At 39.7% G+C, this 15,888-nt stretch overlaps 2 protein-coding genes across 3 annotated transcripts; both read left to right on the top strand.

Annotated features, from left to right (window-relative positions):
- Positions 1-8,342: 8,342 nt before the first annotated feature.
- Positions 8,343-12,157, top strand: LOC145445816 (uncharacterized). 2 transcript variants are annotated; one of them, XM_080323954.1, is made up of 7 exons: positions 8,344-9,844; positions 9,912-10,007; positions 10,518-10,797; positions 11,054-11,162; positions 11,506-11,702; positions 11,773-11,970; positions 12,028-12,157. In XM_080323954.1, the coding sequence occupies exons 1-6, from the start codon at positions 9,607-9,609 to the stop codon at positions 11,870-11,872; spliced, it is 1,020 nt and encodes a 339-aa protein (XP_080180080.1). In that variant the 5' UTR covers positions 8,344-9,606; the 3' UTR covers positions 11,873-11,970; positions 12,028-12,157. The 2 variants fall into 2 exon arrangements, with proteins under 2 accessions (XP_080180081.1, XP_080180080.1); XM_080323955.1 differs by lacking the exon at positions 11,054-11,162 and having other exon boundaries at positions 8,343-9,844; positions 10,518-10,675.
- Positions 11,988-13,945, top strand: LOC145445817 (uncharacterized). Its single transcript, XM_080323956.1, has 3 exons — positions 11,988-12,157; positions 12,230-12,300; positions 13,289-13,945. Exons 1-3 carry the CDS (start codon positions 12,019-12,021, stop codon positions 13,547-13,549), a joined length of 471 nt encoding a protein of 156 aa, XP_080180082.1. The 5' UTR covers positions 11,988-12,018; the 3' UTR covers positions 13,550-13,945.
- The last annotated feature ends 1,943 nt before the right edge of the window (positions 13,946-15,888 follow it).

Below are 15,888 nucleotides of genomic sequence, written 5' to 3' on the forward strand. Positions count from 1 at the left end.
TGTTGATAATGATTGATATTAAATTGCAATTATGGCTATTTTTATGTTACAATAATACAACCTGCCGAAGTACCGTAAATCTACATCAACTACTTGCAGAAATACTTGTTTACTTCAGCATTAACTTCCAGTTTTTATATAATAGAAATTATTTCCGTTGCCGTTAGCCAAAGGTAGTCATCAGACATGGGGTAATCGCGATTAGTAATCGTAATCGATTACGACGATTACAGCATTTTGAAGTAATCGTAATCGCAATCGATTACATTAAAAAAAAATCCGAAGTAATCGTAATCGTAATCGACTACTTCCCATATTTAATCGATTTTTTTGTGAAAGAACGATTAATTTTTGTTTGTACAAGGACTATGACATAAACTGAATATTCGTGAACAAGAATGAGATGATATACCAGGTTAGCGGTAGCACAAACGTCTGTTTTCAAACGCCACTGACTCACTATTACGTCAGAAGTATTAGCTCCGCTCGTCATTGCGTAAGAAGTATCCACACATAGTAAACAGACATGCGACGGACATTAGTAGTGTGATTGTAAGAACAACCCCCGTGGTGTATATCAGGTTATCAATACATTAGAGAAGCCCCTACCTCGCAGCAGGATATTGATCACCACTCTGCCTATAGTTTCAAATAGTAACTTATGTATTGATGTTTGGTTGTGCTTAGTTAAACGCAGTTTACCGTTGCTGCTTGGCGAGCAGGAGGCCTACGTACGCACGTGCACCTGACGAAGATTCGGAATTTTGTACTCGTCAAATAAAACATTACAGTTTCCACAACGAAGCATTACAAATAAACAGCTGCTGATATATATCATAACCGAGCCGTGCTTAGCCGTTTCTCGTAATGGCAGCTCGCTGTATATGTATTAAGTTGAAGGCAGAATTTTTATGTTCACTATATCTTATTCTCATATAACTACTTGAAACGGGCGTAAATCGTTATTTCACAGTTCATTACTCAGCATTTGGACCTGCCGCCATAACCATCCGCTTACATAGCTTGACATGTTAGCGAGGGTCTTAGCTAGAATCAGCAATTCAGCCAATTCAGCCACAACAGCAATTCGTCCCCCTGTCCAACCGTTGGTCAATTTTCAAAACTGAATTTCGTCAATAATATTGGTAATTTCATTATATTAATATTCATTTATAACCTCTCTCAGCCCCGAGTGTCAGATTTACCTGTAGAGCTGAAAAAGAACGAAATAAGTCATTGTCATTTTTGGACGTTTTAGTCGAAAAACATGATACCAATAAATTTGAAACATCAATCTTCCGGAAATCGACATTCACTGGCCAATGCCTTCGTTGGAATTCATTTAGTCCTAGACGCAGAAAAATCAACCTCATAGGTACCCTCGTGCATAGAGCGTTGATGATATGTTGGGGTAATAAACTGAACTCAGAACTTGACAATATCCGGAAAATCTTACTCGATAACGGTTACCCTGAACATGTCATCAACCGTGGCATAGAGAGGAAAGTAACGCATTTCAATGCAGAAAAGTCAACAGAGCCTACCGAACGAACAACCAAAGATGTTTACATCCATCTCCCTTGGATAGGGCCTATTTCCACCCGCTTTGAAAAGCAATTGATTTCAGCGGTCAATAAGTGTTACGACACAGTGAAGACCAACGTGATTTTTACGACAACGCCACTGCTCCCTGCAACACGTAACGACGTGCTACCCGCACTTCAGCAAAGCAATGCAGTTTACGAATTTAAGTGTCACTGTGATTGTGGCTACGTGGGAAGAACATCAAAGCGCTTGCAGGAACGCATAAATCAGCATGTCCCTAGATTCATTAGAACACGCTCGGTGAAAAGCTCACCCTTAACTCACCCGCTCAAGATTGATGCGGAACAATCAAAGGCCATAAATTCTGCAATTGGCAAACACTTGTTGGATAATCCCGCCTGTGCGAAAAATTATCGAGACGACAGATTTCGCATACTCGGAAAGGGTCGCTCACACTTTCATTTGTGTGCCTTGGAGTCGACTTTTATCAAAATACACCAGCCAAGGCTGTGTCAACAAAAAGAGTTCGTGTATCACTGTATCATCTAAAAATAGTACATTGAACGCTCTCGTATTCGACATTTCGTGCTGGTGACGTCATATTTTGTGTTACGATTGTTTATATACGCTGTTATTTCGAATTCTCTACTAGTTGCTGACGATTACCCCTGACGAGTGTCAGCCGAAAATATTCGGGTTCATTTCAATATGAATATACTATTCAATTGTACTCGATAATTCGAGATCATTAACGACTTAGTTTTGAGCCCTCTTCGAGCTCGGGCTTCACCCAATTGCTGTGGGGTTTGGGGTGTGACAGTTACGGCCCTGCATAACAAACAGCCCAATTATTGGTCACACGGCATCGTGGCTCAAGCCCTAAACGCTGCAGTTGGCAAGCCTAAACTTTTTTTCTCGCTTGACACATAAACCTTGAAATTGTCACAGTGAATGTGTACTATATGGGAATTTGCTCGCTTACCCCAGTTTGATGATCCCTGACCTATACGATGCAAAGAATAGGCATGTACACAGTGGATGAAAAGCAACGGAAGATAACATAAAAAGCAAGCGATGGAAAGGAAGTGGCAAGTGTATGAACCCTAATATCCCCCACCCGTAACCCTAATAACCCGCTCCCACAACACCAATCCCAACGCGAAAAACAATTATTTTAACGTTTTTATATTTTTACATGTTGATGGGAAACAGTTATTAGTGTCTCGGTGAACACGGGTTGGCTGTTGATCGTGAAACGAAGAAGCGTCAATTATTTTATGTTGTGCTTGTCAGGTCTCAATAACAATGTAATGTAATTGAAATTGTAATTACACTCTTAGAAATATTCGTAGATTTACCCAAATTATACCGGTAAATTTGTCCCGTCAGTTAAATTAACGGTAAATGCCCGTTGAATTAATATACGGGCACGTCACCAGTAAATTTACTTGTTTTTAGAGGGTAAAAAAATTACAGATTAAATTCGTAGAAGCAATTTACGGGATAACCAGTATTTCAGATTTACTTTGGGATTTGTAGAAGCAATTTACTGGATAATCAGTATTCCGGATTTACTTTTGCATTCGTAAAAGCGATTTACTGGATAATCATTATGAAACATATTGCACTTACAATTCGATCATTTTACACGCTTACGGTCTTATGGACATATATATGTGATTTTCGTCATTACATCATGTTTCAATCATCAAGTAAATTACGACATCGATGGTCGTGTTGAATGCTAATCGTTGAATGGTATCCGAACATTTGGGCATTGCAGATACCATCGTTTATATCGCTTTATAAATAGTAACCTTTGAGACATCAAGGTCTAGCAATAGTAGCATGCCAAGCGAATTTGGTATGTTATGTAGTTTTACTGCAGGTATGATATTTTGTTTAATTATCTGTTGGACCAGTTCTGCCACCATTGTAGACTCCTTAACGCATGTATGATGCAAACTATATATCGAGACACTGGAGATGGTGTTTAGCCGCCATGCTCCTTTGCCATTGCGACGAGAGTAGTATACGTCCTTTACCTTTTTCCTGCGAATGGCCAATGGCCATATTGATTGTTTGATCATGAATTCGTAGCTGCTCGAGCGAACAGTACATTGTGACGTCATACATATTCCAGACATAGCGGCGTCAGACATATCGGAGACTGAGCACGTGCGACTGAAATAGATATTGTATCGACGCGATGTTTTCGTATTGGATAATAACAAGACGCGTTGCTGTAAGATATTGAGGGTTTCGAAGCCACAGCTTAACTCTAGCTTTATAATATTGCAGGTGTTGATAGCAGATATTGTAATAGCAGTATCCGAGCTCAAACCTGGCAAGTTATTCTCAGTCCTGTTTCTGAAGACGTATGTATTTTCGTTACAGTTTAATGGTGAACAGAAGCTATGGCTTATAAGAATATATTACATTTTCTGACATTGAACTACACGAAAATGGAAGCGTTATGGCATTATGAATCGTGACGTCGAATGCTCATGTGATAGAAAGGGATCATTCGCCTCTCGCCTCTCGCCTCTAGCACAGTGCCGTGCGAAATACATTGGACGTGCGATGCAAAGGAATATTGCAAGAAAAGTTTGCAATCACGCTGGAAAAGATGATTCAGGTACGAAATTCTAGGCCAGGGGTATCAAACTCAACTTGCGTCGCTGGCCGGATTCAAACTTTCAAACCGCTCGCGGGCCGGATCAGTCAAATCATTCCAAAATGTTACGGTACATCAAAACGCCCGCCCTTACTTTTCACTTGAATAGTTTATTATCAATCCTGTATACATTTTGGTATATTACACTACATTCACGATCATATCATATGGATATATTCTAGCAGCACCTTTACTCGCAAACAACGGAATTTTGGCAAAACTTCAAAGATTGATCGTTTGAATTCAACCGCTAAAACACTGACTCTAACGACGGAATAAGCTGACATATTTGTACGCTCCCTTTGTTTTATTCGTAATCTGGGCCGTTAACTCATCGTACCGGGTGTGCGCTTTGAGGAACACAAGTGATTTAATTGTAAACGCAGACGTTAGAATTTGGCTAATTATTAATCGTCATTCGGGTTTCTCTGTCTGTCTGGGGCCTTTGAGTAGAAGTGATACAGCAGTGCGACCAAATATATTTGAATTGTATTTTTTATAACTATTATATTCTCCATGCGACCTGCATATAACAGTTTTTTTCGCTTCACGAATAACTACTTTTTGGCTCATTTCTTCATAAAAATATGAACTCAGTGTGCACTTTTTGGAGTTTTGAGAATTGGATGTCAGTATCACCAACTTCTTCCTGATGACGACTGGAGTAAAACCATAACACCACTGTCGGATAATTATATCACGGTCTATGATCTTGACATTTGTGGCCTTGCGGAAAGTATTTGTTACAATAATATCTCAACATTTGTTAGAAAATGTGCTGTGTTATACAGAGGTTTTTCAAACTACGCAGAATTGCTTCGCATGCCGCATTCGGTCTGCGGGCCATATGTTCGACACCGCTATCCTAGGTCATCATTATTCGAGAAATTGACAAGAATATGATATGTCGCAGTATGTCATACTATAGCGTCTCAAAGTTTCCAAATTGTAACTGTGATAAAGACTGCATAATCTTTGTTTAGATTATAGAAGAACCTACAAAAGAGCATGGCCGAAAGTACAGTCCTTCAACTGCTGCTGAAGTTTTGATGAAGCCTTCTTCATTCAGGCAGTTGCTGACTGATGATCTCCACAAGAAAGACTGGATTTTCGTCATTATCCACGCTTACTTTTTTTTACGTGTTCCCGCACCAAATAAACCTGATTCAAATTTACTGGTCTCAGGAACGTAAAACTGCTGCAAGGGACCAGACGAGTATATTGATATTACAGCAGATTTCTGTTACCTTTAGTTACGGAAATTTTCAGTAAAATTTCCTACGGTCAGCATGTGTAAAATCATATTACGGGGAGAGTTATTTCGAATTTACTGGTCTCATCAGTGTAAAACTGCTGCACTGGACCAGACCAGTAACTTGGTATTACAGCCGTTTTCCGTTACGTCAGGTAACGGCAATTTTCCGTAAAAATTTTAACAGTCAGTCTTTGTAAAAATAAATTACGGTCAATATTATTTACGGGAAAATATTTTTCAAATTTACCGGTCTCAGAGGCGTAAAACTGCTGCCAGGACCAGACCAGTAATTTGGCATAGAATATTTTTAACAGTGTAGGCTAAAAAATTTATCAAATTACAATCACAATTACACAAAATAAAAATGCTTCAATTACAATTAAAATTACAATTACATGAAAAAATGTAAATAATTACATTCAGCTCAATTACAAATTACAATTACTCCAAGTCTGATCTGTACGCTAATCTCGATCCGCTGCCGGTTTGAAGCGGAAAATTCATAATCTCAGTCATAAACTCTGGAAAAATGTTACTGCCTTACTATGGTCAGAAATATATGTTTCAGTAATTAAAAGACGAAAAAATGCTTCAAGGCGGTTACAATAGTGATTTCGCTATGTGCTGCGACTTTTCGCGAGTTATTTCATCGTCATCTTTTGAAAGCGATCCCAAAACGTCGCAGGTTTGCCGAAATATAGCGAGACCACTAAGAATGGGTCTTTTGATACAGCTCTACAGCTGCTGTAAACCGAAGGATGGGGTCAGTGAGCAACGTATGCTCAGTACCAGTGAAATTTGTGTAAAACTGCAAAATCGCAACTACACCGTCCCGTGACAATTATGCCCCATGAGACTCGAATATAATTCCTAATTACATCAAACATAGCTAACCCTGCCATTCAGTTGCAATATCGTCTAATATTGTAGATATAGTTGGTTCGCAGACCACTTACATAGCAGTGACCACTGCGATTCATTTTACTGAAATAGCGTGTTATTCCAAGTAATGCTCCATAGAATAATTTTGTACAATATAATACAATACGATTGAATTTTTCCACGATACAAGGTTTATTTTAATTTATTTCAAAAAATTTAAAAATATTCTGGCTCCTACCATGCTCGAACGAATTATTAAAATTTGAAATTTCATAGTTTTGATCAAATGTCGTAATGTTAACAGGAGGTCTCTTTGTGAAAATTGTAAAAGTAACACATCTGTAGCAGCATTGTTGCATATGGAAATCAAGAGCATTGTAACGGTAGGCGACATCATCAAACCCTTCGTGAGATGGGATGTGTAACAGGGTTGAATAATCTGCTACATGCAATTATACTACTACAGCTATTTATATAATATAACTTTCGTGGAATTTATTACTTATTTGAATGACGCTGTTCTACGATGGACTTCACATTGGATTCGCACTCCTGTTATCGGTACTGAGTACTGTTCTTCAGGCCACTTTGAGTTCATTAGGAATGAGAGTAGGAGCACATCTCAGCTCTGTGGCGATGAGAGCATTATTTCTTTTTGAGAATGAAAAGATGAGTGATGTGTTTAACAAACATCCTTCATAGTATAGAGGCATATAATACGAAACAAAACAATTTCTACAGCAGACACATTACGATAACTCGCAACGTTCAATGAAGGTTTTTCACAAGCTTGGATCGAAAAAAGAATCGTTCATGCAAGCATAGGTTCGCCGTGAACTACGCGCAATGCGCCTTCACATCACATAACAACAAAAAAAACTTGGAATTTTTCGTATGATTCGGATCCGAAGATTTGGCTTTCCCTGGGGCCCAACCCAGATAGCGATGTTCAAGTTCCGTCCTAGAGGGCAATGATTCAGGTGTAGGCTAAGTCTATTGATTTGTTGGCGAGAGTATCTGGAATGTAGATGCCACTATAGTCCGAAAAGTTGATTAGAGAGAAATTTCGTTGAAAACTCCGTGCGTTCGGAAATACGGTCTTCAATAATTTCATTGCTATGAGTATCGAATGTAAACTATCAGCCACCATGATTCGCTCTACCACACGACGCTGATGTAGGCTATACCTGTTCTGTGTGCACACTGTAAAAAGAATTCTTGTAAAATAGCTTGTAACGAGCTAATAAATGCTTGATACAAGCTCGATGGAGCTTGTAAATGCCAAATGCAAGCATATAACAAGCTGTCATAGGTCGGTGCTTGTAATTGTGCTTGTAAATTGTTTATTTTCTGCAAGAAGAATGAACGAAAATAGCAGTCTGTATACTCACTCAAGATTCGTCACAGACACGATAACACACCCCAGACACCATAACACACCACAGACATGCCCAGACACGATGTCTGAGTGTCAACACAGTTCGCACACGCCCCCCGACATGCCCCAGACATGTCACAGACATGATGTGTGATCGAAAACGCAGTTCGAACTTACTCCAGACATGCCTCAGACATGATTTCTTACTGTCAACGCATTTCGAACACACCCCAGACATGTCCCAGACATGATGTTCGAGTGTCAACAACAGTTCGAACACACCCCTGACATGATGTTCGATTGACAACGCAGTCCGAACCTATCTCCAGACATGCCTCAGACATGATGTCCGAGTGTCAATACAGGCCCAACACACCCCAGACATGCCCTAGACATGACCCAGACAAGATGCTCAAATGTAAAAACGCAGTCCAAACACATCCCAAACATGATGTTCGATAGACAACGCAGTCAGAACCTGTTTCAGACATGCATCAGTCATGATGTCCGAGTGTCAACGAAGCTCGAACACCGGCCCCCCCCCCCGTCGACATGCGCTGACATGTCCCAGACATGATGTTCGAGTGTCCACCGCGCTACAAATACCCCCCTGACATGATGGGTGATTAACAACGTGGTCCGAACCTATCTCCAGACAAGCCTCAGACATGATATCCGAGTGTCAATACAGGCCGAACACACCCCAGACATGCCCTAAATGTGTCCCAGACATGATGCTCGAGTGTCATAACGCAGTCCGAACACATCCCTACCATGATGTTCGATAGACAACGCAGTCCGAACTTACTCCAGTCACGCCTCAGACATGATGTCCGAGTGTTAACGCAGTTCGAACACACCCCTGACAAGCCCCTAAGATATGTGAATTGAAACGTTGTTCAAAAACACCCAGACATCATATCCGACAATAGGAAAATGCACAAGACACAAAATACGATGCGATTCCAATGTTACTATTTTTCATTATCTTCCTTTTGGTCATTATATTTCAATATAAACTCCCAATTCACCCTGTTTGCACAAAATAAATCCGCCGGTTTTGGTTGAGCGGTTTATCAAAAAGGCGCGAGATCAAAACGAGGAAGGATTTGGATTTCGATTTCAAATAATCGCAATTAATAATTTTTATCTGATTCAAGAACAATGGATATCGATTTTAGATTAATTTTACGATCAATATATGTAGAAATGAACTTGAAATGTCACATAACTTTACATTTCAACGTGTTATTCGGATCAGAAGCCTACCTTTTATTGATTTGGACTTGGATTTTAATCTCGAATTCGTAACAGGATTTGGATTTTACAATATTATATCAGACCATTTCGGCGCGAACGCGAATGGCGAAACCAGCCAGTTTTGTGGTGGTGCAGGTTTTTTACGTTTTGGTTTCTCCGTTTATTGCAACTTAAGATGAGTCTGTGGCTGTGTCCTACCGAATGTTGCGATGGTGTAGAGTCGTTTCCGTGTAGACGGCCAAACTGTGGCTAGTGTCAATGTATTTCATGACGAGTCGCACAAATATCAGGTTCAAGATATTTATGTTGTTGAGAAAACTGCTGATGAACTAACACTTTGTAGAATTGAGTATATATTGTTTGTCAATGCCGAGTGCTTCTTTTGTACTAAATTGATAAAGTCTATTCAGTTTATCAAACATTTTCATAGTTACTCTTTTAAAGAAGATGGCGTTCGTGTTTTTCGTCCTACAGACTTGATGTATCATGAACCACAGCAGATATATGTAATCAATGACATTAACCTGATGAGGTTACGTCGCGGCGTATATCACTGATCAATATTTGTGATTTGATGTATTTCAGGTTATTGAAATAGTCTTGATTGCTATGGCCAACGCTGAAGCACAGTTAAAGTTGAAGGTGACCTATGGTGACCGTTCAAAAGTGTTTAGAGTAACCTCTGTATTAGAAGTGAAAACTGCTGTATTACATAAATTTCCTGAAGTTCCCGCTGACAATGCCAACATTGAGTACCATGACAAAGATTTTGGCTGGGCTGAATTTGATTCTGATGTGGAACTATGCAGTGGCGATATTTTGAAATTGAGTGAAAAAAAATCATCAGGTAATTTAGTCTCATATACAATTGCCATAATATACATGCTTCGTTACTTGATATTTTTGTCTTGCAGAGCCTTCGAAAGTGACAGATTTGCTTGGTGCTGGTGTTCGTAATTCAAATTGCACCAGTAATGTGGATGTATCATTGACTGAAGAGCAGACGAATAGTAAGTTTTATGCCACCTACTGCAGGACCGGCCAACCCGTGGCCCGCGGGCTACATGTGAATAGTGTGGATAGTGGCCCGCGCAACGGTTCGTCGCTTGCATGTGGCCCTTCTGCCAAAAAGGTTGGCCACGCCTGACCCACTGTTTGACGGTGTATAGCAGTGTTCCCAAATACATTCTTACACAATGTGTAAGTGACATTCACAATTACAAATTCAAATTACAAACCACGCCATAGTATAATCAAGAATATGAACACTGACAGCTAAGTATAGCTTTCTAGTTCCGGCGTTAAAATGTAGTCGTGTTGCGCAACGTTATCTTACAGCCGAATACTTTGAGAATGGAGAAGTCGATCAATATTTAGATTTTTCAGGATCAGTGTGACAGTAACGTTCGATTAATATCAATTATTTTAAAATTTATCTCCCCCTCCCAGTCGCCTTGTTTGTAGCTAGCGCTTCCTTTGGGAACCAGAATTTTGTCTCATAAGTGATATTTCAATTGCAGGAGATATGTGCAGTGGTCTGCGAAATTCAGAACAAGGCGTTGATGCTTCATCATTCATGAATGATCTGGAGCCCTCTACATCTATAACTGATACGCCATTGATGGATGCTGAAGAATGTACTAAAAAGCCTCAAAGATGGTCTGACCACAAGTATGAGGTGTGCCTTCCTGCTTATCTGCACAACGAGGTGGAAAAACTGGAGTCAAAAAGCGACTTGAGGCCAAGGTTGAGAAGAGCAATTGTGGACCATCTGTTCTACGATCTAACGAAACATTTTGAGTATTGGCTGTTAAAGTGATCTATATTCTAGTGCAGCGTTTTTCAACGTGTGGGGTGGGTCACAAAGGGTATAATTTTGGGCTCTGCACACAATCTGGTCGGTTCTATTACTTCCTTATTCACAGACTAACGCTTTGTGACGACCATAGTCCTCTGTACTCACGATATACTGAATGAAAATACTGGAGATAACCCGATACCAATTTTGGTGCATTCAGCTTCTTGACTATGTAACTTTCGTCCACTTTTCATTCAGACTTGACGTGCCACTGTATACAAGAACTCTGGCATGTACAGCTCTAGTGCAAGAATATAAAGTCCTGAGATCAAGCTTGGCAGATGAAGATCATTATCTTCCTGCATGGGTGAGTTTTGAAGCTTGAAGTATGGTAGTGCTACATCGGGCCGACCGACTTTCATCTCTATAGTTTTGACAAATTGGTTATTGAGGTCCGCCAGCCTATGAAATCTCGCCACTAGATGTTTCTGACACGTGAGCGTCAAAGCAATGTTTGGCTTGTTTTAAATAAGCACATATGTTATCTCCATGTCCTCGCTATATAATCAAATATCAATATTGCGTTTTGGTTTATAATCCCAATTTTATATAGTGCGGCCCGCGAATGAATTCAGATGTTGAATGTGGCCCGCGAGCTCAAAAGTTTGCCCACCCCTGTGCTACACTCTCTAAAACCCGTAACATTTTAGCACGATTGGAAAAAGAAACTCGATAACAAAATTTTTAACGAACGTCGGAAAGTAGAAAATCCAGACGATCCGGTTCTCATCGCAAATAGAATAAAGTATGGAAGAATTGTCCACGGAGACGGCTCCATACTGAAGAATCCGACACGAGCAGCCCTCGATGCAAGAAACCCCGAAGTTCTGGTCTTCCTGCTAACGAAGTAGGAAATTACTATTTTCGTGACTTGTCGGTCGGGAACCGCTGATTCATATATTAATTAAAAATTTCAGGTCGGAGAATCTTCGAACAATGAGGAAAGCTTCGCCGAACATAAGTCAATCATATTATCGGAATCAAGTTCATCTAACCCAGCCAAGGCAAGGCTTATGAAAGCCACTTTCAAAAGGCGTCGGTTCGATATAGAAGACGGGAACATACCAACTGCTGACATTCTTGTGGAGTATCCCCTTCTCAGAAATTCATATTGGGTAAGAAGCAATATCATCGGTTTGATTTCTGTTTAACGGTCACTGATAATGTTTCAGCTATTGGAAGAAATGAAGCTGATTAACAATGGTCTAGATATTCTGGACAAGATCAAAGAAAATAAATTCTCCAAGCATGCAAGAAGAATCAAGTGGGATCGCTTGTCAGCCGACATTGTAGATGTGATAGGTACAATGCTTTGAATATACAAATTATTGGACAACTCAAAATATGAATTTGTGTTTTTTTCATATTCCGCAGAACTCAATTGGATGCTCGGTATACCTTCAATGTTCAACGAATCCTATGACAAATTCTTGGTTATAAACAAGGTTTGTACCAAGTACATGTCGACATTGCATTGCTATAATAGGCTGATAATAGGCTCACAGCTAGATATGTCAGTATAACTCGGTGGCGGCTAACCCGTGGCTTGCGAGATGGTTGTGTATGGCCCTCGAGGTAATTCTCGAAACATCGGGTAAAATAGCAAGGCCTGCCAAAATTTGATTGGTCTGACCGAGAAATTTGATGATGACTAAAAAATCAGTTCCGGCGTATTTAGGGGCCAGCCACATTTATCGCAGATTTTCGTATATGACCATTAAGTAGAATATCTCGCAGCAGATTTATTCGACTTGATATTTTTCTTGGCACTTCGCATGATTTATTGACACTCGATTTTTTGCATTTAGTATTGGAGCCCTCCTGAAAATTATAAATACGCATCACTTACAGAATTGAGTCCAACTATATATTCACAATTAGGAGATACGTTGTGTCGTCCAACATGCGACTTCGCTTGTGTGCTCGCAGCGAGATCGTCGACGATGAAACTTTGCACAATAGGACGGAGGGATGTTCACCGAAACCTTCGATATTGCTATATCTAAACGCCGAATAATCATGTCCTTGCAAAATGAACCCAGTGGTATACAAAGGCAACCCTCAATATTTGCAAGTAACATATTTATTTATCGAATTCATTCGTTGTTTTTGAAAATATTTCCCACCTAGCGCGATCACGACATGAATGCCCACAGAGTTCTCATGACATAATGTAAAATGTAAGTCTTATTTTTATGTTACCTAATTTGGTTGGCTCCTATCGGACGACTTAAGAAAGGTCATTAACATTCAAGTGGCCCACTCAATGGTTCCCAAATCTCTTTGGCTGAAAAGGTACCCCTGGTATAAGTGCTGTCAAGTCATAATTTTGACCTAATACATCAGCCATTATTGCTCTGATAGTATTATTGGCTATATAAGTTCATACTCTCTTTGCCTTTCAGTATACAGTTGTGTGCCCTCTTTTTTCAGGATAATCCAGAATCACCGCACCCAGTCATACATCTTGACACTCGACAAACCAAGTGGACGGTGCACTTCGACGGGCTAGTGATAAATGACGTAGTAGATTTCACACATGCTTTAGCTCTCATCCTGTCAATACATTGTGTATTCAATATCCAGTTCGCACGTGGTGTGGATAAGACTCTACATTTCTTGTCCATCTGCATTGCAAAAATCAAAGGGCTGCATATGCCGTCTGCGGTCGCTTCAATGTGTGAAACAAATTGATTTGCAGTTTTTAAATTCATTTGATCATTGATATACAATGGTAAGTGTAAATAGTTTTGCTTTTTTGGGAGTGCTGAAGTAGATTTGGCCTCAAGTGATTATATTTTCAGCATACTTCATTACTTGACAATTCTGACATTGTGAAGTAGAAAATAGGTTTGTACTGGACCTAATGATACTTTAGGAACTACACGAGTGCTTGTCAAGCCATTAGCTGCACTCCTGTGGAGCATGCTTGGTCTGCTGCAGGCTAAGTCATGCAAATATTTTTTGCACAATTTCTTTTTATACATGCTGCTGTTGATTTTCATATACTGTGCTTGAGCCTATTATGCTGTATATTTCCTGCTGATCTGCTGCTGTTAATCGGCTTTAAATAAATGAGCCTTTTCGCTATAGTTTTGTGAACAATCATGGCCGCCGAATGCATTGGGTCTTTCTGCCAGTACAGGTGTAAGATTTGGGTATAATAAGAGAGAGAAAAAGAGAGTTACAAGATATAGCTTGTACTGAGATTACTAGATTTAGCTTGTAGAGCTTGTAACGAATTACAAGAAAAATACTGTTAACTAATAATCGAATATACCATATTTTTTCCTGTAAATTTACAAGAATAATTTTTACAGTGCACTCGTGTCTTTGCGTCTGTAAGTTAGGAGTTGCCGTTTCGGTAATTTGTTATAATGAATGAAGCCGTTGATTGTGCCGTCTAGGTTAGGCGGCCTATTGATGTGCCACATTTCATTTGTGATTTGTCTCCGTCGAGTTTCGAAACGCATAGCGGTAATTTGGCGGGGATCGTCTACTGAGATTCTGCATTTATTGGCTGGCAACGGAATATGTGAGTGGAAGACGTGCTCGAGCAGTGGAAATACGCATATTGCACAAACGTAGGATTCACCAAGATCTGAAATATGTCAGGGACTACAGCAGTGTATACTTATATAGACTACACTCTGCTGTGAACTAAAACGTGCGGACTTGAGTGCCTTCTTGTTATATATCCGATACAAGCAGGGTAAAATATAGCCATGAGAAAGCCAATCTTCGCGTCGGGGTCACAACATGAAGACTATACCTGATTATATCCATCTTTAAATGGATTGGACAAATTGACTCTGTTTATGTGACATTTGCGCAATCGCTAAAGGTCCAAGCAAGAACTGTTCCTTCTGACCGAATTGAATGAAAATCTACCATCAGCTCCCATTACACCGCAAACAGTGACGCCTCGTTATCAAATCGTATCAAAGGTAATATAACTAGACTTTCCAGAGGACTTATCTGTCACAGTAAGTTATAATACATTTTTGCTGTGTTTACTATCAAGAGCGTAATTTTACCACATAAGGTCAAACACGCTTTACGCACCAAATGATACAGATGTCCCAAAATGGACTCTATCAGACCCATGTGTAAGCACTGTGATGCCTGTTCAGAAATATAAAACCGTATGTTATTGCTAGAAACAAAACATTTAAATTTCCGCTACAATTCTTACACCGTCCGTGCGATAAATGCCTAACCCAGTGGTTCTCAACCGGGGGTCCGCGGACCCCTAGGGGTCCGCGAAGCAATTTCATGGGGTCCGCGAGACCTCTAAATTTTCAAAATGATTAGTAACCTAATTTTAACTTTTTATAGCTTGAGAAAGCATGAGGTAGTTTCGCACCACAACTGCTAAAACTTCATGACTCACATCATCATAATAATCGCCTCACATGAAATATCCTACTGTGCAAATTTATTTTAATTGCCAAATCGCCAATAACCTACTGATACAAACATATTGCTGTTTAGGGGCGTTTTGGTTGGGTTTGTGGAAAAAAATGAAAATATGGAGATAGTAAGGTCAAATAGGGGACTTCGTTAATGTTTGCAAACCCTTTTCGATTTGAAGTTGTCAAGTCTCATCTATTAAATGAACAGTCGTTTGAAATAAAAATTTCTGAAGTATTTCCTCTTATTTGTCCCGATGAAGGGATTGGAACCTCGCCACGAAATTGATTTTTATCCTGTGATTTACATAACCACTATTCCAGAATAACTTCAAGATGAGATGCTACATAACAATGACTAGGCTGGACGTAATATGTTCATTAATAATATTTTTTGTTCATTTTGGTGCCATAAATGTTGCGATCACACCAAAAGTAGCCTATCGTCGGAAGCGTTCCGCGTTAATATTGCAGTATAGCCTCCATCCAACGTTCCCTATAATTTTTGACGAGTCATGCGCACATTCACCAAGTCACTGCGCAGACCCTTGCACAGCAGTGTGTAACGACTAAAAAAAGGGTCATCTTTTCGGATTTTTTTTGTGCGCAAGTTAGATTTTC

Source organism: Botryllus schlosseri, chromosome 9 (genome assembly GCF_051294905.1).
Source record: "Botryllus schlosseri isolate E-star chromosome 9, Bs_hap1, whole genome shotgun sequence".
Taxonomy (NCBI): domain Eukaryota; kingdom Metazoa; phylum Chordata; class Ascidiacea; order Stolidobranchia; family Styelidae; genus Botryllus; species Botryllus schlosseri.